Source organism: Bos indicus x Bos taurus, chromosome 13, assembly GCF_003369695.1.
Source record: "Bos indicus x Bos taurus breed Angus x Brahman F1 hybrid chromosome 13, Bos_hybrid_MaternalHap_v2.0, whole genome shotgun sequence".
NCBI lineage: Eukaryota > Metazoa > Chordata > Mammalia > Artiodactyla > Bovidae > Bos > Bos indicus x Bos taurus.
In genome coordinates this window covers 21,311,906-21,337,265 of record NC_040088.1, presented here as the reverse complement: position 1 = coordinate 21,337,265, position 25,360 = coordinate 21,311,906, and the positions used below count along the sequence as shown (strand labels likewise).

General features: G+C 44.5%; 1 protein-coding gene across 3 annotated transcripts in view; it reads right to left on the bottom strand.

Annotated features, from left to right (window-relative positions):
- Positions 1-4,204: 4,204 nt before the first annotated feature.
- The window catches only part of COMMD7 (COMM domain containing 7), a 28,230-nt gene continuing 7,074 nt past the window's right edge, over positions 4,205-25,360 (bottom strand). The window contains exons 2-9 of one of the 3 annotated variants that reach the window (XM_027558812.1): positions 20,517-20,570; positions 20,317-20,419; positions 7,852-7,908; positions 7,732-7,769; positions 7,210-7,300; positions 6,844-6,893; positions 5,945-5,993; positions 4,205-4,955 (exon numbers count right to left, since the gene is read on the bottom strand). In XM_027558812.1, coding sequence (XP_027414613.1) covers positions 4,879-4,955; positions 5,945-5,993; positions 6,844-6,893; positions 7,210-7,300; positions 7,732-7,769; positions 7,852-7,908; positions 20,317-20,419; positions 20,517-20,570 — 519 coding nt within the window. In that variant the 3' untranslated portion in view covers positions 4,205-4,878. The remainder of the gene's footprint in view (positions 4,956-5,944; positions 5,994-6,843; positions 6,894-7,209; positions 7,301-7,731; positions 7,770-7,851; positions 7,909-20,316; positions 20,420-20,516; positions 20,571-25,360) is intronic. The other 2 variants (XM_027558813.1, XM_027558814.1) reach the window with 2 other exon arrangements.

Below are 25,360 nucleotides of genomic sequence, written 5' to 3'. Positions count from 1 at the left end.
AACTAAGAACAGGTGAGGGGAGGGACACAGGGAGTTTGGGGTTGACATGTACACACTGCTTTATTTAAAATGGATAAACAATGGAGGACCTACTGTATAAGGCAGGGAACTGTGCCTTATAATGTAAGTTCCTATTCTACATAACTGTTAGACTGTTACATAACAAATGGGAAAAGAATTTGAAAAAAAGAATAGATACCTGTATAACTGAATCATTTTTGCTGTATTCCTGAAGCTGATGACAACATTATTAATCAACTATACTCCAGGGACTTCCCTGCTGGCACAGTAGAATCCACTTGCCAAAGCAGGGGGCACAGGTTTGATCCCTGGTCCAGGAAGATTCCACATACCGAGGAGCAACTAAGCCCAGACGCCACACTACTGAGCCCGAGCTCTGGGGCCTGGGAGCCAAAACTACTGAAGCCCGAGAACCTAGAGCCTGTGCTCTGCAGCAAGCGAGGCCACAGCAACGAGAAGCCTGCACTTGGCAACGAAGACTGGTCCTGCTCAATGCAACTGGAGAGAGCCGGCGCAAAGCAATGGAGACCCAGAGCAGCCAAAAATAAATGAATAACATAAAAACAACACTCTGATGTAAGTTCAAAAAACCTAACGACAGGGCCTGTTACCCCGTTACCAGACAGGGGCGGGAGGGAGTAGAGCTGACTGATACCAGGTGATGGCACGACTGAGCTGAAAAGCAAAGCTCTTATCAAGAAGTTCACACACTAGTGGGGAACAGAATTCTGGAAACAGTGATACTAATTTGATAATGAAGAGCTGACTGTTAGTCGAGCAGGCATTGTGCTAAGTGGCCTGTCCAATAACGTTGAGAGGTAAGAACCATGCCCATTTTATTTTTCAAAAATTTTTGGCCATGCTGGGCGGCTTGTGTTCCCTGACTACTGATCGAACCCATGCCCCTTGGTGTGGAAGCACAGTCTTAACCACCGGAGCTCCCAGGAAGTCCAAGAACTGTACCCATTTTATAATTTTTTTATTTGGCTGCACTGTGTCTTCGTTGCTGCATATGGGATCTAGTTCCCCAACCAGGGATCGAACCTGGGCCCCCTGCATCAGGAGCTCAGAGTCTTAGCCACTGGACCACCAAGGAAGTCCCATATACCCATTTTAAAAAGAGGAAACTAAGGTTCTGAGAGGTTAGGAGCTTACCCGAGGTCACACAGGCAGTGAACAGAGGGGCTGGGAAAGGAACCTGAGAGACGTGACTCCAGGACCGCCCTCCTCGCCCCTGCAGCCGAGCTTTAGGGAGCGGAGGCCTGGAGCCGTCAAGGGAGGCTCTCAGACCTGTCAAGGATGCTACGTCTAGAGGTGTGGGGAAGCACTGGCTCCCAAGGGCAGGAGAGGCCGATGGCCTCACGGTGGACCAGACCCTCCAGTATAGGACCTAGCCAGGAGGCCGTGGAAGTGGAGCTGTGGGAGACACAAGCAGGGCCAGACTGTCAGGCTTTCGCACTTTATCCAGGACCCCGGCAGAGCCATGAGCCTTTGGATCTGTTGGTTGACATGAGTCTTGCCTAGGAGAATGCTCACGCAGGGACAGGCCAGGCTACAGAAGCTGGAAAGCTGAGAACTGGGGTGGAGCCAACAGGAAGCCACTGCAGTGGTGCAGGTGGGCAGGAGAGCCTGAACTGGACAGGGCCAGGAACCCCTTGGTCAGAATCCACCCAGTGGAGCCAGGGTCAGGTCTCACAGAGCATCTAATGCAAACCAGCCCTGGGTAGTTTGCTGGGCTGATCGTCTTGGGTCTCTCAGGATTCTGCTGTTTCTAAACCAGGCAGACCCCATGGTTCACAGGGCAGCCCAGACCACTGGCCAACAACCAATTTCGCTCTCTAGTCTGTTTCCCCTTCTGTAATACGAATGGATTTAATTCGATTGCACTTTAGGTAACTTCCTGTTCTGACATTCTGTGAATTCTTTTTATATGAGATTCCTATAGTGTCAGGCACACGAAACCTCATGGACACATTTGTAAGTTCTGTTCAAAGGCACTGACTTGCTCTTCTTTGGGACCTGTGGGCAGTGACCTTCCGTAGACTGAAACAGGGCTTCCCTGGTAGTTCAGCTGTAAAGAATCTGCCTACATCGCGGGAGACCTGGGTTCAATCCCTGGGTCAGGAAGATCCCCTGGAGAAGGGAATGGCAGACCACTCCAGCATTCTTGCCTGGAGAATTCCATGGACAGAAGAACCTGGCAGGATACATACAGTTCATAGGGTTGCAAAGAGTCGGACATGACTGAGCGACTCACACACATACTGAAGAGGTGAGTTTGGCACTGTGATGGTTTCGTGTGTGTGTTAACTTGGCTGAGCCACTGTGCCCAGATATTTGGCCAAACATTATTCTGGATGTTTCTATAAAGGTGTCTTGGGGATGAGATTAACATTTAAGTTTGTGGATTTAAAATCAGAGTAAAGTAGATTCCCCTGCATAATGTGGGTGGGCCTCATCTAATCAGTTGAAGGTTTTATTAGCCCAGAGACTGACTCCCATGCCTCCTCCCAGCAAGAAGGAATTCTGTCAGCAGACTGCCTCTGCACTGGATCTGCAACTCATCCCTGGGTCTCGAGCCAGCCAGCCTACCCTACAGATTTTGGATTTACCAAACCTCCATAATCCTGTGAACCGATTATTAAAACAAATCAATCCCCTCCTTCTCTTTCTCTCTCTCTCTCTCTCACACACACACAGCTGGTTCTGCTCTCTGGAGAACACTAATACCTGCACTATTTATCAAAATAGCAAATGCTGGTTATAACCCATCCACATATCAGAATATGCTGTAGTCACAGAAAACGATGCAGTCTATTTATGTACTGACATGGGAAGATCTCCAAGATATATTAAGAATAATGTGTACAGTATGCAAGCAACAAAAATACTAAAAGTCCTATTGCTTACATGTGTGTGTGTGGGGAACTCTGGAAGGATAGCTAAGAAACTAACAGCAGGGTTACCTGTTGGAGGAGGGCAGTGGGGTAACCGAGTAATGGGAAACCAGGCAGAGGGGCTTTTTGCTTTACTCTTTCTACATTCTTTGATAAATGAACATATTCATTGATAAACTGACCCAGCAATTCTACATCCATATGTTGGTGGCTTAGTTGGTAAAGAATCCACCTGCAATGTGGGAGACCTGGGTTCAATCACCAGGTTGGAAGATTCCCTGGAGAAGGGAACGCTTACTCACTCCAGTATTCTGACCTAGAGAATTCCATGGACTGTATAGTCCAAGGGGTCGCAAAGAGTCGGACGAGACTGAGCAACTTTCACTTTCACGTTTACCTTATAAATACACTTCCCCTCGTGTAAAATGGTATTATATATATTAGAAAAAATATCCAGGGGATTTCCTTGGTGGTCCAGTGGCTGAGATCCTCAATCCCAATGCAGGAGACCCAGATGTGACCCCTGGTTTCAGGGAACTATCAATAGACCCCACATGCCGCAAAAGATCCTGAGTGCCACAATTAAGACCTGGCGCAGCCAAACAAGTAAAACAAAAATAAATGTTTTTTAAAAATTCAGTTGTAGCATCATTCATAAGAGAAGAATGGAAAGCACCTAAATACCCATCAGCAGGAAAGCGGTTAAATAAACCATCCATTTGTTACAAAGAATGAGGCTACTCTCTTTGTTCTGATGTGATTTCCAAATGAGGTGGGAAAGAGCAAGATGCAGGATGCTGTGTATATAGGATGCTACCATTTGTGTGGGAAGAAAAGTCAAATTCTGTGCCTATATATTTGCAAATGCATGATCACAGAATAAACTAAAGACAGGACTTCTCTACAGGGAGGGGAACTAGCTAAGTGGGAAGTGGGCAGCAGAAGGAATTACTTTACACTGTATTTTTCGAATCATGGGCATGTATTATCCATTCAGGACTTTAAAAAATTTCTGAGGCAGAGGGGAGAGGTAGGAGGAGAAGTCACATGCCAGGTTGGTACTAAAGTTATCTGAACACAAAGTATTCATCTACTCCACTTTTCATATTTTTGACCTGAGTCTCCCCTGAACTGCTCTTACAAACACCCACTTGGGACTACAGCGAATTTCATTGAAGCCCCAGGGCCCTCACTAAAACCAGGAAGATAATTTTTGAAGATGAGAGCACTAGTTCTCTGCAAGGCAAATGACTCTTTAATTCACGCACAGAGACAACCGGATGCAGACCTGTTCTTCAGAATCTTTATTCTTCAGCTAACCACCACAGAAGGTCAGCTTGAACCAAAACAAGCTGAAATAACCTCAAAAGGTCCGCCTCATTACCCACAACGGGGCAAAACCTGAAGTGAAGCCTGTTTTTTTTTTTTCAGAGCAGACCCAGCCCATACTTTTACACAGGTGTCCACTAAAGACCGATCAGCAAGGCCCCACCACCACAAACTGTAGGAACTCTGCTGGGAGCTTCCTTTGGGTCATTCATGAAATCCACCTCTTCCTTAGTCATAAACAAGCCCTTGCTGTCTTGTGGGGAAGGTCATCAGTGTTGGTATCTTGAGCAACAGACCATTTGTGTACTCTGGAGCTTTGAAGGGGAGGTGACTTGACTTACTTCCTCCCCTGCATCTGAGATGCAATCACCTTTCTGAATATCTAAACAGTGACCTGGGAGATATGTGGTGGAGGGTGCCTCATGAAGACTCTTCAGGGTCATCATGTCCGGGCTCCTTCAGTACTTAATCCTTTGTTTTTCAGAAACTTTGCACACGGGCTCCCAAGAGGCAGGCAGGCCCAGAGGAGAGGCCACAGGCCTGGGAGCCCAGCAGCCTCTCAGAGTGGGTCACTGGGAAAGAGGAGGAGGGGGTGGGGGGTGGGGGTGGAGATGCAAGGCAGGGACAGAAATCAGCTGAAACACTCCATGCTGGTTCTGACTCGCTCCATCTCGTGCAGGAAGCTGTAGAACTGAGGCAAGGTTAATTCTGGGGAGAGAAAACGCGGCTTCAGGTAAATGTTTCCAACTCCACAGAATCACCCAAGAAAATGAATTTCCACCCAGCGACTTCCTTTTTATTTTTTGACTTAATACCTCTAAGCAGTTCTGGATGGGTAATTGATCATAATAAAGAACTGAAGCCTTGAACACAGAAAGTTCTCAGCTCCATTTAAAAAAAAAAAAAAGTGGAGGGGGGATTTTAAATGGCATTAACTCCCCAACACAAAGGGATGAAAAGAGTGCCATTCAGGACAGCTGATGTGATTCCCATAGCCCCAGAGCTTCTTGCTCTTAGATATTCACCGTTCCTACCCCAAGCTTCCCTGATAGCTCAGTTTGAAAAGAATCTGCCTGCAATGCAGGAGACCCCAGTTTGATTCCTGGGTCAGAAGGCCTGCTGGAGAAGGGATAGGCTACCCACTCCAGTATTCTTGGGCGTCCCTTGTGGCTCAGCTGGTAAAGAATCCTCCTGCAATGCGGGACACCTGGGTTCGATCCCTGGGTTGGGAAGATCCCCTGGAGAAGGGAAAGGCTACCCACTCCAGTATTCTGGCCTGGAGAATTCCGTGGACTGTATAGTTCAGGGGTCGCAAAGAGTCAGACACAACTGAGTGACTTTCCTACCCCACACTTTCCCTTTAGCAAAAAGTTCATTGACTATGGGGTCTCCAACTTGCTAATGGCTTATCATTTAGGAGAGCAAAGGTGGAAAAATGGAGATTCCACAGTCTAATTATGACTTTTTTTATGGAAAAATGATCAGTGGTGGGCTTCAGGAGCCTAAGGAGAAGGAAATGGCAACCCATTCCAGTATCCTTGCCTGGACAATCTCATGGACACAGGAGCCGGGTGCACTGCGGTTCATGGGGTTGCAAAGAGTCGGGCATGACTGAGCGAGTAACACACACTCAGGAGCCTAAGGACTAAAGAAAACATGGAAAAAGTGGAAGGATTCAAATGGGAATCTGGACTCACCTATGTATACATTTTCAGTTTGATTTCCTTTCTTAACCACCAACTTTAACTGAGCCAAAAAAGGAAAAAAAGAAATAAAATATTTAAATTAAAACGATGACAATTGGGCATTGAAATTCCTGAAACCTGAACTTTCACAGAAACATTAAACCATCCAGTGTCTTGAGAGTTACTTGAGAGCTGTCTAGATTGTCCAACACCAAAACTTCTAACAATTCCCATGATGACAGGAACAATCAAAACTTTGAAGAACGATATCCAGATCTTATTCATCTGAAAGTAAGCATGTTAGTAACCACATCTTTGGCTGACCACATTGCTCTGAAATACACAAGGCACTTCAGTGGAACATTGGTTTAACTGGATAGTAAAGAAACCCAAGGTAGATTTGATGGCTTAGATGGTAAAGAATCTGCCTGCAATGCAGGAGACCCAGGTTCAATCCCCAGGTGGGGAAGATCCCCTGGAGGAGGGAATGGCAACCCACTCTAGTATTCTTGCCTGGGAAATCCCAAGGATAAAGGAGCCTGGTGGGCTACAGTCCATGGGGTCGCAAAGAGTTGGACACGACTGAGTGAGTAACTGCATTAGAATATTGTAGAATGTGAGCGCTTCCCTGGTAGCTCAGAGGTTAAAGCATCTGCCTGCAATGTGGGAGACCTGGGTTCGATCTCTGGGTTGGGAAGATCTCCTGGAGAAGGAAATGGCAACCCACTCCAGTATTATTGCCTGGAGAATCCCATGGATGGAGGAGTCTGGTGGGCTACAGTCCACAGGGTCGCAAAGAGTCGGACACTACTGAGCGACTTCACTTTCACTTTTCATTGTAAAATGTAGATGTAATACTTTATAACCAAGTCAAAAATCTCCCAATTTTCAGAGATCAGAAAAAGACTTACTTGTAAAAAAATACTTCCTACTTTTTCCAGTTCGCTGCTCCCAGACGTCACTGTGACACAAAAGAAAAAAATAGTAAGTGACTGGTTGAGGACTAACTCTGAAGAGCCCAATCTTGTAAGTTTTAAAGCAGGAGCCATGTGGGGGCCAGGATGAAGACAGGAGAATGTGCTTTTCAGGAAGTGAACTCACGGACAGCCGTGGGTAGAAAGAGCTGCTGAATGTGGACAGTGACACAGGGAAGCAGCTGCTGGACCCAACAATCTTAGGGGACCAAGGATCCCGCTTCTCCATTGAAGTCATCTGAGAGCCTCTGCCACCCAACCCTGCATCATCCAAGTGACCCAGGACTGGCTCTAACTGGTTACCTCCAAATTTCCATTCCATATCTACAAGCTGGTTAATCATCAGAGTCTGACCTACGGCCCATCGAGCAAGGGTGGGGGCGTTCTGCTTCCACTGGAACAAAAGCAGAAAGCCAAAGTCATCACAATGGAAAGAAAAGAAAAAACCCTCTTTATTCCGCCCCCAATGCAACGTTTAGTCTTTACACAGACAGTGGGCAGAGTGCAGAGGCACGGGCTCGGCCTGTGTGCACAGATCCAGGTCGAGAGGGGCAGCGGGAATCTTCCTTTATTCCAAGATTTAATCCAGGTTGGAACAAAAACTGTATGATATTTATATTTAGTCAAATCAGAGGGAAAATATTAGGTGCACTAAGTAGTGTTTTCAGGCATGTATGTCATCTGCATGAAACCGAGTGAAAACTGTAAGCTGGGAAATGACATAAGATGATTGATGGTTTTTCCTTGGTCGTTTTCCATTTGTATGTTTTCAGGAAATAAAAGCAAACAATCTTAATTCACTTTGATTAAGAGGGATTCTGATACCTTTTCAGAAAAGTAGATGGCTTTCTCCTCACTGAGACCTGGAAGAGAACAGAAGGCAGACATGACCACGGGGAAGGGCCACAGGGCCTGTCACCTGAGGAACCTGGGGTGGCCACCTACCCAGAGTCATGAAGTCGGCCCGGACCTGCTCGGCTGTGAGACCCTTCTTCAAGGCACCTGGGAGAAGAGAAAAATCAGTCAGAAAGGGCAAATCAATCAATCCGCTGGCAGGAAGTATTCAATGGGCACAACTTAAGTGGCAGGGACGACAAAGGGAACGCACAGACTCAGCTCACTAGGCGTGATCTCGGTGCAGCCAGGCAGGAAGGAGATGAGGGGAACAAGGCAGCACGTTCTAGGCGGCGTTTTTTGGCAGATTCCTGAGCAGCTCCAACGGCAAAGAATCTGCCTGCAATGTGGGAGACCTGGGTTCAATCCCTGGGTCGGGAGGATCCCTGGAGAAGGGCATGGCAACCCACTCCAGGATTCTTGCCTGGAGAATTCCATGGACAGAGGAGCCTGGCGGGCTACAGTCCATGGGATCGCCAAGAGTCTGACACAACTGAGCAAATTTCACTTCACTTTAGGTGCCACACAAGCATTGGCCCCTCCAGAAAGTATAGATGAAGTTACAGACAAAAGAAAAGACTGTCTGGACTTGGGGAGGGGGTGACTCATCTGAGGAAATAAGGCCAAGACTCCTGGAGCCAAGTGGGGGAGTTCAAGGTCAGGCGGGCACAGGGGTAACAGCCCAAAGCTGCCACTGTGCCATCTGTAACCACCAAACACATGAGGCTCTTTAACTTTTTCTTTTTTGGCCTTGCCACGTGGCTTGTGGGATTTTAGTTCCCTGACCAGGGATGGAACCCAGGCCCTCGTTAGTGAAAGTGCCAAGTCCTAACCACTGGATCTCCAGGGAATTCCTTTCTTTAACTGTTAATGAACTAAAATGAAAGGAAATGTAGTGTTCTGTTCCTCAGCTGCACCAGCTGTTCCAAGTGCTCAGGAGCCACGCAGGCCCAGTGGTCACAGCACCGGTTAGGGCGGATTACAGAGCATTCTTGTCTCCACACAGGACAGCCTGCCCCAGAAGGTCAGCCCTCCGGAAGCAAACGCAGATGGACTAAGCAGTTCAGCCTCTACAGTTGCCAAGTGGCTTGCGGAGGGGCTGTCAAGCCCCTCCCCTCAGGAGCCCTGGGAAACCCCACCCTCCTACTCTTGCCCTGCACCCCCCTCCTTTGTTCCGCTCACAGGCTCCCATTTCTGAAAATAAAGTGCTCCCAGCAATCCGGGCTTCTCAACATTTAACCTGCAGGCTACAGCCTCCAGTCACCTTGAAAATTTTCCACATTTTAGTCCTTCAGAAGATGACTAATCAAAGTATAAGAAGTTGTCCACCATGGTCCAGGGAGGGCCCTGAAGTAACACCCTAAACCCGAGCCCCCACCCCCATCCCACTCCAGAAAAACAATCTGAAGGGCTGTTGTCCTCTGCAAAATCAACGGTGTCAACAAAGGGAGGAAACCTTTTATCTCCAAAATCAGACTGAGCAAGGAAGCCACAGGGAAATAAAAAAAAGGCAAGACCCCAGGAAACCTTGGCCATAAAAGCTCTCCAAGAAGGCTGTTAGTCCAGTCACTCCAATCAACTCTTGGCGTGCCGCTCCTTAGTTTATACCAGTTCAAATCCAACATTCCATCTGAAGATCCCCAAATACTCCGAGGTGGAGAATACCATTGTAACTTTTAATTTACCAGGAAATTAAAGATGAGAAAGGTTAAGCTTTGTGGGGAGAGGATTTGACAAATCCAGAGTCGACAACTGCACTGCTAAGAGCTCACCTACAGCTCTGCCCCACCCCCATACACTGAGATCTGCGAGGGAAGCTCTTTAGCAGTGTGGGCAGGAGAGACGGAAACTCAGAAACGGTACACTGATTTTGGTGTGTCCACACAAGCAGCCTGGGCGCCAAGGTAATTTTGTTAAAACTTAAGTCAGACCGTGTCTCCTCTCTGCTCAAAACCCTCGAATAGCTCCTGTTCCACTCATTGTAAATCCCGAAGTTCTCACAATGCCCTGTGGATCTGAACTTCTGCAGAACCCTCTGCTCTCTCCCTCGCTTACTCAGTTTTTTCCCATTATTTACTAGGCAGGTTCCTACCTCCATGCCTTCACCCCTGCAGTTGCTCCTGCAGGAAACATGTTTCCTCAAATCGGCACATGCTCACTCCTCACTTTCCTCAGGAATGGGCTTGAATTGCACCTCCTCTGAAAGGGTCCCTGATCAATCTTCAAGTGTCCTTTTCTGCACTGGCAATTTATAACTATCCAACTTCATGCTACGTATTTATTGCCAATTTTCTCACAAAAGTCAGTTTGTTGAGAACAAGGACTTGGTTGGTTTTGCCCACTGCTGTGTCCCAAGTAACTAAAAAAAAAAGCCAGGCACTGTTCGCTTGTTGGCCCTCAATTCATTAAACACATGATGAATCAAAGAATCCGTACAACGGAATGCTATACAGCCTTTAAAAATAAGGTAGCTCCTGACCTGCCTATTTGCAAAATATAATTAAAAGAAAAGAAAAGGTATGAACAGTCTGCTTAATGTGGTCCCTTTTGCATAAATAAAGAAGGGTATATTATCTATTCTTATAGCTTTCAGAGAGAGATGAGTCGCGCAGTCGTGTCCGACTCTTTGAGACCCCATGAATCGCAGCACGCCAGGCCTCCCTGTCCATCACCAACTCCCGGAGTTCACTCAGACTTATGTCCATCAAGTCAGTGATGCCATCCAGCCATCTCATCCTCTGTTGTCCCCTTCTCCTCTTGCCCCCAATCCCTCCCAGCATCAGAGTCTTTTCCAATGAGTCAACTCTTCGCATGAGGTGGCCAAAGTACTGGAGTTTCAGCTTTAGCATCATTCCTTCCAAAGAAATCCCAGGGCTGATCTCCTTTAGAATGGACTGGTTGGATCTCCTTGCAGTCTAAGGGACTCTCAACAGTCTTCTCCAACACCACAGTTCAAAAGCACCAATTCTTTGGCACTCAGCCTTCTTCACAGTCCAACTCTCACATCCACACATGATCACTGGAAATACCATAGCCTTGACTAGATGAACCTTTGTTGGCAAAGCAATGTCTCTGCTTTTGAATATGCTATCTAGGTTGGTCATAACTTTCCTTCCAAGGAGTAGGCGTCTTTTAATTTCATGGCTGCAGTCACCATCTGCAGTGATTTTGGAGCCCAGAAAAATAAAGTCTGACACTGTTTCCACTGTTTCCCCATCTATTTGCCATGAAGTGATGGGACCGGATGCCATGATCTTCGTTTTCTGAATGTTGAGCTTTAAGCCAACTTTTTCACTCTCGACTTTCACCTTCATCAAGAGGCTTTTTAGTTCCTCTTCACTTTCTGCCATAAGGGTGGTGTCATCTGCATATCTGAGGTTATTGATATTTCTCCCGGCAATCTTGATTCCGGCTTGTGTTTCTTCTAGTCCAGCGTTTCTCATGATGTACTCTGCATATAGCTTTAATTACATGCTTATCTTATGGCTAAATTGAGAGATGTGAGGTACATTTTTGGTGAACATATCCACAAAACAGAGGATCCCTTTGAGGAAAGGGACTGGGTGGGACTTTTCTTTCTTGGTGTCATTTAAAAACATCCTAGCTGCATGTTCTTTCTTAATAGGAAGGCAGTAAAATTGTGAGTCATTTTTGTGTGCTTTCCTGTGCTTTTCTATAATTAAAAAAAAAACAACCCTCCCTCCCAGGAAAAAAGGTTAAATGTATTGCCCAGGGCCACACAGCAGGCAAGTAGCAGAGAAAGTAGCTTATGGGGCAGTTGGCCCCCCAATTCAGGCTCTTTCCATTCCAGGTCATTCTGAGATGCTGTCGGGGAGTAAGACCAGGCCACAACTGGACAGTAACTGACAACTGAGGCTACTGTGCTGCAGGGGCCGAAGCAAGCTCTCTGTCCTGATGGAACCTCACTACCTGAGGCAGGCAGGAGCCATACTTTAGAAACATACAGAGAGGGACTTCCCAGGTGGTCCAGTGGCTAAGACTCACACTCCCAATGCAGCGGCCCTGGATTCAAACCTTGGTCAGGGAACTAGATCCAACGTCTCAACTAAGAGTTTGCATGCTGCAACTACAACCCAGGGCAGCCAAATAGATGAATAAATGTTTTTTAAAAAAACAAAAAAAAACATGATCTTAAAAAAAAGAAATACACATATTTGCATCATGTTAGGCCTCAAGCCCTTAGCTTCTTTTTCAGCTTTTTCCTTTGGTGATTCCTCTGTCTTGTAAGCACAAGACAGGGCTGCAGCCTTGACCCCACGTCAGTCAGAGAAATCTGAACTCCAGGGCTGCAGTCACTAGAACATGTCACTAGGGTAAATCTGAGAATGTCCTTTAAATACAGATAACCATCTGGGATGGTTTATAAGTCCTTGAGCTCCACTTTTCATTGGAACAGTTGCCTTAGGCAAACCCCCACTGCCATCAAATAGCGTGGGTGACAAGCAGAGGGTTTCAGGAAACGGCTGGAAAGTTAGCAAACACTACTCTTCTAGCCAAAACCTTCCTAAGTTTATTCAAAGAAGTAAGGGAAGTCCAAGGAACAGAACTAAACCTTGGTGAATCAGATGGGAGAGCATGTGAGCCCCATTCACTCAGTGATTACTGACCCTGAAGGCTCATCAGCTGAACCCACCCCTGCAAGGTTCCCGTGCAAATAGAGGTCACAGTCACTGTATACAGATGTCCTGAGACTGCCATGTGCCAGCACTGAGCTGGATGTTGGAAGGCATCAAAAACTGAACAGGCAACAGTCTCTATCCTCCTGAGGCTCACAATCTTTTGAGATATAACAATATAACATATATAATACATTATAACAATAATGTAACAAGTAGGTAAGTCCTATAGTGAAAGTGTTAGTCGCTCAGTCACGTCCGATTCTTCGCGATCCCCTGGTCTATACCTCACTGGGCTCCTCTGTCCATGGGATTCTCCAGGCAAGAATACGGGAGTGGGTTGCCATGCCCTTCTCCAGGGACTCTTCCCAACCCAGGGATCGAGCCCAGGCCTCTTGCATTGCAGTGGATTCTATTATATGGAGTATTATTCCATGTAGGGGATTACTGAAAAGTGCCACATAGGAAATAGAGCAGGGTAAGGTTGGGAACCCCCAGGGAACTTAGTCCAGCATTTGATTAAATACCATTTGTGATTATTGTTCAATGCTGATTATTCCTTTTTTGGCCCAGCCAGACAGACTCCTTTAAGTGTGGAAAGGAAGTTATTGCTTTTTTTTTAAACAAAAACAAAACCCACCAACCAGTGGAGATTTCCCTGGTGGTCCAGTGGTTAAGAATCCTCCTGCAATGCAGGGGACATGGGTTTGATCCCTGGTCAGGGAAGATTCCACATGTTGAGGAGCAAATAAGCCTGCGCACCACAAGAAAATCTGCTTGCATGATGAAACTAAGACCTGACGTAGCCAAATAAATAAGTGAATAAATAACAACCAGTTACTGGGTACCCACAAGGGCCAGATATTAAAGTAAAAACCAGCTTAAATTATATCCCTACTGCAAAGTTACCTGTAATCTTTTCTAGGTGACAACTCATGATAATGACTATCAATACTAACAGCACTGTAGCTACTACCACTTACTATTGAAGCAAGCACTTTACATTTATTATCTTTCTCCATATTTTAAAAAGAAATTCTTTAAAAATTATTTTTATTTTTTTGGCTGCACTGCATGGCTTGTGGGATCTTAGCTCCCTGACCACAGACTGAACGGGACCCCTGTGCTGAAAGTGCCAAATTTAACCTTGGATCGCCATCTTTCTCCACTCTTGAAACAAAGTATGAGCTACTAGTATTAATTAGCTCCATTTTATTCCTGAAGAAACTGATTCTCAGAGTGGTTACCCGACTTGGCTCAAGGTCTCAGAGCTGTGAAGTAAGCATACAAGGGCCGTGCAGGAACCAAATGCAAGGTGGGGCCTTATCTGGATCTTAATGAGAACACTTACAAACAAAATGGATGAGACAATGGGGAAGTTTGAACTCTGACTTTGTAGTTTAATTTTAGATATGATCATTGCATAGTGGTTTGATAAGGAAGAGAAAGTCCTTTATGTTTTAGAGATATATAACTAGGAATTGAATGAAATGATATGATGTCTGAGATTTGTTTAAAAATAATCCAGTTTGGAGAGCAATGGGTTGAAGTAGGTGGGGCACCGGTGAAGCAATCTGGACATGAGTTGATAAAGGTTGAAATCAAGTTTTTTTTTTTTTAAGAGAACAATTCTTCATGGACTTATTTTTATTTATTTATTTTAGTTGTGCTGGGTCTTTGTTGCTGTGAGGGCTTTTCTCTAGTTGCAGCAAGCAGGGAATACTCTTTCTAGTTGCAGTGCTTGGGCTTCTCATTGCGGTGGCTTCTCTTGCTGCAGAGCATGCGCTCTAAGGCACATGGCTTCAGTAGTTGTGGCACATGAGCTCAGTAGCAGCAGTTACCAGGTTCTAAAGCCCAGGCTCAATAGTGATGGGCACAGGCTTAGTTGCTCCGCTGCATGTGGGATCTTCCCAAACCAGGAATCGAACCCATGTCTCCTGCATTGTCAGGTGGATTCTTTACCATTGAGCCACCAGGGAAGCCCTCAGGAGCTTTTAAGAATTACATACTTAATAGTAAAAGAAAAATATTAAATAAAAAACAACAAACCCACAAGCTTTGAGCTAATCAAGGAGGGTGCAGCAACAGCTTTTCGTCTATAAGATCTAAAGCAAGTCACTTCCCCTCTCTGGGCTCTGTTTCTTTATCTCCAAGACAAAGATCAGACTAGATCAGCGCTTTACAAAGCTTTTACTTAACCCTCCCCCTGTGCACTTACTCCTGCCCCCAAAAAGAAGAGTTCCAGGGTTAACTGTTTCGCAGATACTGGTTAAGCAGGTCAACCAGTTTACTGCAGGGCTTTTCAGAGACTGAGGTATGTTAATGTGTGTGTGAATCTCCAAGATTCCAAGGCTGGGAGGTGCAGGGACAGAACTTTATGACCCTGCCTGGCCACTGAAGTCTTTTCTGGATGAAAACACCAATTTGGGGAAGACTGATCTAGAAGGTCTTTGGGGTCCCTTGAACTCCAACAAGCCATACCAGGATGAAGGAAGGATAAGGCAATGAGGGCACTTTCAGACTAGACAGGGGAAGGCCTTGATGGCCAAGTTAAGGACTACAGAGTCCATTAGGCAAAGTAAACAGTTGAGAGGAGCAGCAGGGTCCAAGTCGTTCTGTGTTCCAGGGCAAACTAGAATCTGGATGGGAGAACAGAAATGGAGAGGCTGCTGCCATAACAAGGCATGAAGGGCCGGGAATTTGTTCTGGGATGGCAGCCTTTGGGACTGAAAAGATAATCCCTCATCAGGCCAAGGGATGAGGAAGAGGCCAAGAGACTTACAAGCTACCTCAGATGATTAGCAGATGCTCTGGAAGAAATGCAGAACTCTTGAACTCTGTAGGAAGGGAAAAGTCAGATTGCATGAGAACAAAAAAAAAGAGTAAAACAAACAGAAATTGTTGAGAGCTACTGAGGAGTTCAGCAAACCTGAGACTTCAACTCTAGAACTTGAAAAGCTTGAAAAGCTTTGAGGCATGACATCACCAATTGGAAGGACATGAGTTTGAGCAAGCTCCAGGAGTTGGTGATGGACAAGGAAGTCTGGTGTGCTGCAGTCCATGGGGTTGCAAAGAGTTGGACGTGACTGCCTAAATGAACCGAACTGAACTGAATTAAACAATCAAGAGAATTCATATCCTCTCCATTGAGGGAAGGGGTGTTTTATCTGATGATTTGACATCGAGGCACATAAGAGAAACTAACTGAACTATCAATAAACAATGTAGGGCTTTCCTGGTGGCTCAGTGGTAAAGAATTTGCCTGTCAGTGCAGGAGACACCAGTTTCATCCCTGGTCCGGGAAGATCCCACATGCTGTGGAGCAACTAAGCCTGTGAGCCACAACTATTAAGCCTGTGCTCTAGAGCCGGGAACCATAGCTACTTAGCCTGGGTGCTGAAACTACTGAAGCCTGTGCGCCTTGAGCCTGTGCTCCAAAACCACAGAAGCCACGACAGTGAGAAACCCTTATGCCACAAGTAGGGGGTAGCCCCTGCTCACCCCAACTAGAGAAAACTTATACAGCAATGAAGATGCAGCACAGCCAAGAATAAATAAACAAACCATGTAAAGTTCAGCAGGCATGGTATTTGGATGCTGAACATCCAAAAAGCATGGTATATCCATGCTTTATGGATACTAACTCATTTATTCCTAAAGCATCACCATAAACTGCTCTTACTACTCCGTTTTTCAGATAGAAACTGAGGCCCCAAGAGGCTGATTTGTCCAAGGCCAAATAGCTACCTAAAGTGATATGCCCAAGACTCAAATCCAGGTGAGCTTGCAAAGCCCGTCCCTGGAACTCAGCACACCTGTGTTCTCTGGACCTACAGAAAACGGTCTGCTATAAACACTGCTCATCAATCCTGCTTGAAGAATATACACCCAACATCCCCTGGGAGGGTCACAGGATCTCCCAAGTTCAGCTCGAGTCACCCAGCATGAATCAAAAGCTCTTGTTCTATGTCATCATTTCACTTGTAACTGTGGCTTAGGAAAGTAGTACAGACCCGCCCAGGACTTCAAGGAACTATCTGTTAGGACCACGAGATAGATACATACAAAACAGCATGATCAACAGAAGACTAAATCATTATGCTCCAAAAAGGGCTGCAGATAAAAGAACCTATCTCAGTTGCAGAGCAGAAGGGGAGGTCACCATGGATTGAGATGGTTTGGGAAGACACTGCAGAGGTAGTACTGGGGCTAGAGCGCAGGACTGAGCAGAACTAAGGCAGTCTGGCAGGACTGAATGGGGGCAGGGTGCAGAGATGACAAAGACCGGGAAGAACGGAGGCAGGGACGACAGACAGAGGTCTCCTGAAAAATCAGTGCCCACAATAGCTCCCAGGTTTCCTCATTCCCACAGGTGTAGGCTGGACAATGAGAATAAAGAGGATAAAAACTCCTGGTTCTATAAGCTGGACACCTGTCCTACAGAAATGCTCACACACACTAAATACACAGATTTCCTAAGGATGTTCACTGTGGTACGGTACACTTTCTAAGAGTGAAGGATCAGAACTAAAATGTCCAGCAACAGGAAATGGATTAAGTAAAAGAAGATTAATTCAGTTCAAAGTCCACTGCAATTACCAGAAGAATGAAGCTGATGTGGGGAAATCTTCATGATGTACTAGGTATGGAAAAATGCAAGCCACAGAGCAATTCTGTGGTTTATTGCCACTGATGAAAAACAAAACGATATGAATGTATATGGCTCTGTCTGTCGGTGTACATAAAAATAGAAAAGGATACATGCCAAAATTATACCACGATTATTTCTAGAGACAAGAGTCGGATGAGGGTTAAAAAAGAAATTTCCCTTTTGACTGTCCAGAGTTCTGCAGTTTTAAGTTTGCAATGAAAATTAATTCTTGTGTTAAGTGAAAGTGAAAGTCGCTCAGTTGTGTCTGACTCTTTGTGACTCTCTGTCCATGGAATTCTCCAGGCCAGAATACTGGAGTGGGTAGCCTTTCCCTCCTCCAGGGGATCTTCCCAACCTAGGGATCGAACCCAGGTCTCCAACATTGCAGGCGGATTCTTCACCATCAGAGCCACCAGGGAAGACTGCAATTCTCATCCAGCCTTGTGGTTCTGATGCTTTTAACCCGCCATGAGAGCAAAGAAGGCAAGAATCTCACAAACAGAGGATCATAAAATTCCACAGCTGGAAACCTCAGGGACCTTCTGATTCACACCCCAAACCCTTAGGAGCACAAGACAGGGCAAAGAAAAGGATCTGCATGAAGAATATACCAGAAGGTACAAACAAATCATGTTCCCAACTTTTAATGCATCATTAGGCTGAGATATTGGGAAGATCAGCTTATTACTAATTTTTAAAATATGCAAACTGGGGATACTGTTTTACCTCCTCTCAGCCCAGTCGACATTTATTCATTCTTTAAGCCTGGGCTCAAATGTCACCTCTCTTTAAATAAAATTAACTTTTAATTAAGTTGCCAAATTAATTCTAGCAACTTTTAAGACAATATTTAGCTAAAAATAAACAAGTAAACTCCCACCTCATGCGAAGAATTGACTCACTGGAAAAGACTCTGATGCTAGGAGGGATTGGGGGCAGGAGGAAAAGCGGATGACAGAGGATGAGATGGCTGGATGGCATCACCGACTCGATGGACGTGAGTTTGAGTGAACTCTGGGAGATGGTGATGGACAGGGAGGCCTGGCGAGCTGCGATTCATGGGGTCGCAAAGAGTTGGACACAACTGAGCGACTGAACTGAACTGAAACAAGTAAGATAACCTGCTGTCTTATCACCCAGACAGAGCCACAGTTAACTTTTTTTTTTTTTACACAAAAATAGGACTGTGGCAGACAGAACTAAACAGAATATTGTGAAAGGTTTTCCATATCATTACATTTTTCTTAACATGTTAAAAAATTAATATTAATACATAACATGAAAAATAAGAACCTTTTGCGGAGAAACTGTGCTAAGCATTTTATTTCAGTTCAGTTCAGTTGCTCAGTCATGTCCGACTCTTTGCAACCCATGGACTGCAGCATGCCAGGCTTCCCTGTCCATCACCAACTCCTGGCACTTGCTCAAACTCAGGTCTATAGAGTCGATGGACATTTATTTATTAATATTTATTCAGTATTTTATTTACATTATCTTAATTAATCTTCAAAACCACCCCCCACACACACCAAAACAAGCTTAGATGGGAGTGGAACAACTGCTGGGGGAGGGTTATTGCTAGGGATTGAAAGAGACTGGGTACCAAAGCCACACTACTTATCAAGAGTCAGACTGGGATTCACACCTGGTTCCTACTAACTCAGACTGAATTCTTGATCACTACCATGCGTGTGTACTACGTCGCTTCAGTCGTGTCCAACTCTTTGTGACCCTATGGACTACAGCCCACCACGCTCCTCTGTCCATGGGATTCTCCAGGCAAGAAGACTGGAGTGGGCTGCCATGTCCTCCTTCAGAGAATCTTCCCAACCCAGGGGTTAAACCTACATCTCTTACATCTCCTGCACTGACTGGCAGGTTCTTTACTACAAGCACCACCACCATACTCCTCTGCAAAACTGGATCACAGCACATCACAACAATTTTCAACAGCTGGGTAACTGGATTGCTTCTAATTTTTCTGTGATAAACAGTGTTACGACAGACAACCCTGAAGCTCAAGCTTTGTGATCACCTCCCTCCTGGCTAGAATCTTTCCCTGACTGCTCTAAAGCAAACCCTGCTTCTCAAACCATCTGCATCAAAAGACCTATTTTTAAAATTTTCAATCTACCATGGACTGATACTTTTGTACAATACAATGAAAATTAATTCCTAGAAATATGAAATGAAAAAAAGCTTACAAAATATAAGCCCCAAATAACTCTTAGTGAAATGTGAATACACATCACAGATTAGATAAAAGTGTTAAATCAGTATAAACTTCCTGCTTTTGATAACTGTGCTGCAGTTGTGAAAGAAAATGTTTTTGTTCTTACAAAATATGTACTAAAGTCTTAGCAAGGATAAGGGTGAGGATAACTGAGCTAAAGGCTCATCCAATAACTGGATCAAAAAATTTTTTTAATTTAGATAAATTTCTATGCTATGATTACCCTAATAAATCATTAAAAGATTGTGAGACTCTCATTTGTTCAGGTTTTTGTTGAGCTCCAGGCATGCTACCCTGCTAGAAAAAAATTTATGTATCCAAAACTGGCCACAAAACATGTACTGATTAATGTTTAGATCTAGGGGAAAAAAAAAAAGCTCCAAATGGTTACAATGGTCAATTATATGTTACATATATTCTACCACATTAAAAAAATGCAAGTCCCATTTTTTAAAATTAGTAGATTCAAGAAACTTTGTCAAGGGACTGCCCCTGATGGTTCAGTGGTTAAGAATCTGCCTTGCAATGCAGGGGACCGAGGGTTCCATCCTCTGTCGGGGAACTAAGATCCCAGGTGCCACATAGCAACTAAGCCTGTGCACCACAGCTAATGAGTCTGTGCCGAAACGAAGATCCTGCATGCCGCAGCTCGGACCCAAGGCAGCCAAATAAATAAATATAAATAAATAAATATTTTAAAAAGAGAGAAACTTTGTCAAGTTGCTATAAAAGTTTATAAACCCTTAGTCTCAATCTTGTACCTACCATGTAGAGGAAAGGTAAGTCTGGGGAACGAAGTGGGGATGCAGACTGCAATTATGCTCTCCCACGGCTGTCTGTTCACCTGGCTTCCCTGCCTTGACTGCAGTCCCGCCCATGTCTGGTTCCCTACCAAGCGCTCTGGCTCAGTGCCCAGAGCACGCCTGCCAACTCGGTGGATTGAGGGAATGTTCAAACAATGTCTCTGGCCTCGGCTGCTGGGAGGGGCTACTCACCATTTGGAACCAGGAGGAGGCTCTTCACGATGCTTCTCAGGGGGCCAAGACTGATCTGGTTGGTGGCAGCAAATTCAGAGAGCTGAGCCAGAAACCTTTCCACCTGCAGATGGGGGACAGCACAAACCAGGCCTTCACTTCAAGCACCTCAGGACCGCAGACCCACCCTTGGGAACTCTCCTTATCACAAGATACTTCACCTCTTTTGGCTCAGTTAGGAAGTGGAAGAGCACTTCAGTCAGGGCTGAGAATTGCTGTGAAGAGAAGAACACAGAACATCAGAAAACTCTACTCCCGGATCAGTGTTTCCCCATTCCATCCAACTACAGCCCCTTAAGAGAGAAGAGGGGGCTTCCATGGTGGCTCAGTGGAAAAGAGTCTGCCTGAAAATGATCCTTGAACTGAGAAGATCCCACATGCCATGGAGCAACCAAGCCCATGCACAACTACTGAGCCTGTGCTCTAGAGTCCAGGAGCCAAATACTGAGCCTACGTGCTGCAACTACTGAAGCCCTCTCAAGAACAAGAGAAGCCACCATAATGAGAAGCCTGCAAACTGCAGCTAGAGAATGCAGCCACTGTTCATCACAACTAGGGAAAAGCCTGCTTGGCAACAAAGACTCAGCAAAGCCAAATAAAAAAATAAACAATTTATCTTTTTTTAAAAAAGAGAGAAGTGAAGAGAACATAGATGTTGATATCAGTTTTGATTATCTTAGAGTTACAAACATTTGTAATTTGAAAAGATAGAAGCACATTAATGCTCTGTTGCAGAGGGAGAGAGTGGGAAGATCTGGGAGAATGGCATTGAAACATGTATAATATCATGTATGAAACGAGTTGCCAGTCCAGGTTCGATGCACGGTACTGGATGCTTGGGGCTAGTGCATTGGGACAACCCAGAGGGATGGTATGGGGAGGGAGGAGGGAGGAGGGTTCAGGATGGGGAACACATGTATACCTGTGGCGGATTCTTTTTGATATTTGGCAAAACTAATACAATTTGTAAAGTTTAAAAATAAAATAAAATTAAAAAAAAAAGAAGCACATTAATGTTCACTGCAGCACTATGCACAATAGCTGAGATAATGAGGCAACCTAGGTGTCTATCAATAGATAAGTGGATAAAGATATGCTCCATACATACAATGGAATATCACTCAGCCATGAAAAGAATGAAATCTTGCCATTGGCAGCAACATGGATGGATCTAGAGGGTATTATGCTAAGTGAAGTAAGCCAGAGAAAGACAAATGCCATATGATCTCATACATAGAATCTGAAAAACCAAATAAAACAAAAATAGACTCACAGATACAGAAGGGAGAGGGGTGGGGTATGAAACAGGCTAAGGGGATTAAGAGGTTTGTACATTAGCCATAGGGATGTAATACACAGCATGAGGAATGTGGTCGATAATACTGTAAAAAGTTAGCATAGTGACAGATGGTTACTAGACTTAGCATGGCGATCATTTCATAATGTATGCAATGTCAAGTCACTACGTAGTTCACCTGACACTAACATGGTCTATGTCAACTATATTTCAGTAAAAAAGAAAAAAAAAACCAGTTACAAATACTCACAATACCCACCACCAGTGTCCATCTAACTATACCTACCACTCGATTGTCTAAAAAACTCATATTTTGTTGGGATGCTTACAAGATACATATTGAGAGACTGACTGTGTGCACACATGTTCACACATAAATCTTAAGGGGTCAAATACCTTCTAACACCTCCCCCAAAATAAGATCTAAAAAAAATCACTGAAATAGTGTTTTTTTTTTTCCTTCCCTTTGTTTTGTAAGGCCCAGGTGGCTCAAGTGGTAAAGAATCCACCTTTTATACAGGAGACATAAGAGATGTGGGTTTGATCCCTGGGTCAAGAAGATTCCCTGGAGGAGGAAATGGCAACCCACTCCAATATTCTTGCCTGGGAAATCCTGTGGACAGAGAAGCCTGTCAAGCTACAGTCCATGGGGTCACAAAGAGTCAGACACGTCTGAGTGACTAAGCACGCACATACTCGCTCTTTTTGCTTATACTTTCACATATTTATTATTCAAACATAAATCAACCCAAATAATATAATTTTTCCCATTTTCACTCTCATAAATGGTAACATACTATATGAACTTTTTCTCTACCTTACTTTTTTTTGAGGGGGGCACTGCATGTGGCATGTGGGATGTTAGTTCTCTGACTAGGGATTGAAGGTGAGCCCCATGCACTGGAAGCATGGAGTCTTAACTACTGGTACCGCCAGGGAAGAGGGAAGTAAGTCCCTCTACCTTGTTTTGAAAGCAGTTACTTCTGTGTGGCAAGATTTTAGGTGATTTTTATTTTCTTCTGTGTTGTCTATCCATATTTTCTGGGTTTCTCTTCCCCACAATAAACATCTTGTTGAATATGTGACAGAATAGCAAATTTTAACACGTTATTGTACATCATCTTAGTGATAGTCATTCAGTCGTGTCTGAGTCTTTGTGATTCCATGGACTGTAGCCAGCCAGGCTCCTCTGTCTATGGAACTCTCCAGGCAAGAAGACTGGAGTGGGTTGCCAGTCACTTTTTCTTTTGTGCATGTGAACCTCTTTATCAGTACTATATTACTAAGAACTGAGTATCTGTGTGCCCCAAAATTCATAGGTTGAAGTCCTAACCCCAATACTACTGTATTTGAAGAAAGTGCCTGTGAAGAGGTGACAAGGTTAAAGAGGTCATAATGGTGGGGCCCTAATCTGATAGGGCCGGTGCCCTTGTAAGCACCAGGAAGTTCTGAGGAAGTCACCCTAGAGCTCTTTCTGTGAGGCCCACGTTATGAAGACACCGCGTGAAGAAGGCAAGCCAGGAAGAGAGCTTTCACTAGGAAATGAATCTGTGGGTACCCTAATCTTGGACTTCCAGCCTCTGGAACTATGAGGAATAATTTCTGTTGTCCAAGCCACCCAGTGGGTGGCACTCGCACAGACTGAGACATTTATCATTATTTTCCAGTGTTCTCTCCTGATGGACACGGTGTGTGTGGCACAGTGAAGGAAACCAAGACACAAGAGTTTAAAAGACCCAGATGTGAAACACTGTTCTTCTGATCATCCAGGTGACCCTGGGCAAGTCACTTAGCCTCACTGTGTCTCAGTCACCATCAGAAAGACAGAGGTAATAATACATAGCTTCCAGAACAGTACTAATCAGCTCATACAAAGCCTCCAGTAGTGTCAGACTAGAAGCTCAACAAGCCTCTAGTATGTATGTATGTATGTGTAGCAGTTACCACAGCCACAGTTAAAGTCACTATGCCATTAGATCCACCTTTAACATTTAGACAAAAAAGACAACAGGCACATATTGCGGCTCAAAGCCCCCAAAACTGTACATATGACTGTCAAATGCATTTGCCCCTTTTTCCATGACACATAAACTTTACACAAACCCCTGGCAAGGTTCTGTATTATTTTATTCTAAAATGTGTTCTGTTTTAAAATATAAGACTAGTCTTTGGAAATGTAAAAGTAATATACATGCAAGGTTTTTAAAAAGACCCACCCAGCTAGCATAAAAGAATATAAAATAAAACATCTCACTCTCTCCCTGCCCCCTCCCACCTCAGTCCCACTACCCATAGGTAATTATGCGAACACCTCTATGGCCTTCCCATCATTTCATTTTTCTTTAGTTTCTTTTAAATAGAAATGGGATCATACTGAATCCACTCCCTGCACCTCACCTTTTTTCCCACTCAGTTACACTTTAGAGATCAATCATGTCAGCAGATATAAATCCACCCAGGTCTTTTAATAACCGCATGGCATTCAACAGTTAAGACAGCATAATTTAGCTCCCTAGAAATGAACATTAGTGTGTGTATGTGTTGATCTTATGTTAATGATGCTGAGACGAATATCCTCCCACATACTTCTTTATGAAATATGTATGTGTATGTCTATAAGATGTATTCTTAAAATGTATTTTAGGTGAAAGGATACGCTTTTAAAAAAATTGTTTTTTTTGGCCATGCAATGCCATATGGCAGGTGAAATCTTAGTTCCCCCATCAGGGATCAAACCTGTGCCCACTGCAGTGGAAGCACAGAGTCTTAACCACTGGACTGCTGGGGAAGTCCTATATACATTTAAAAAACTGAGGTATAGTTGATGTAAAATATTATGTAAGTTTCAAGTATACAACACAGTAATTGCTAACTTTTAAAGGTCATATCCATTTACAGTTATTATAAAATATTGGCTATATTCCCTGTATTGTACATTATATCCCTATAATTATTGTTGTTGTTTAGTTGCTAATTCGTGTCTGACTCTTTTGCAACCCCATAGACTAGCCAGCCAGGCTGCTCTGTTCATGGGATTTTCCATGCAAGAATACTGGAGTGGTTTGCCGTTTTCTTCTCTGGGGGATTCTCCCAACCCAGGGATCGAACCCGTATATCCTGGATTAGCAGGCAGATTCTTTACCACTGAGCCAAGAGAGAAGCCCATCCTAACAATAGCTTATTTATTTTTTACATAATAGTTTGTGTCTCTTAACCTTCTATCCCTATCTCCCCTCCCCACTCCCCTCTGGAAACCACTAGTTTATTCTCTAAGATATGTGAATTTTAAATTCTGAGAAAATGTTGCCAAATTGCCTTGTAGAGAAGTTGCACGGATCTACACTCCCACCAGCTAATGGTATCTTAGAGTCTCTGCTTTCCCAGAACCCCATGGATATTCCACAGAAACACTCTAGCCTTGCTGGTCCAGGGTTTTTCTTTCTGCGATATTTATGACATTGGGCATCAGTCTTGCACAAATGTTGACAGAGTGAAAACAGAATAGTCAAGACTAGCTTCAGAATGGGTCCTCAAACAGTTTTCCTCTATTCTTTTAATTTTTTTTTTGCTACAGATCTGTGGAACTGTCACATCTTTGGCCAACCATGTTTCCTATGCCACTAGGGCCTTAAAAAAAAACAGGGTGGCTGAGAGGGCCTCCAGCTGCTCTTTCATTTCCAGGCCTCGGCCTAACACTCAGGATGGAGC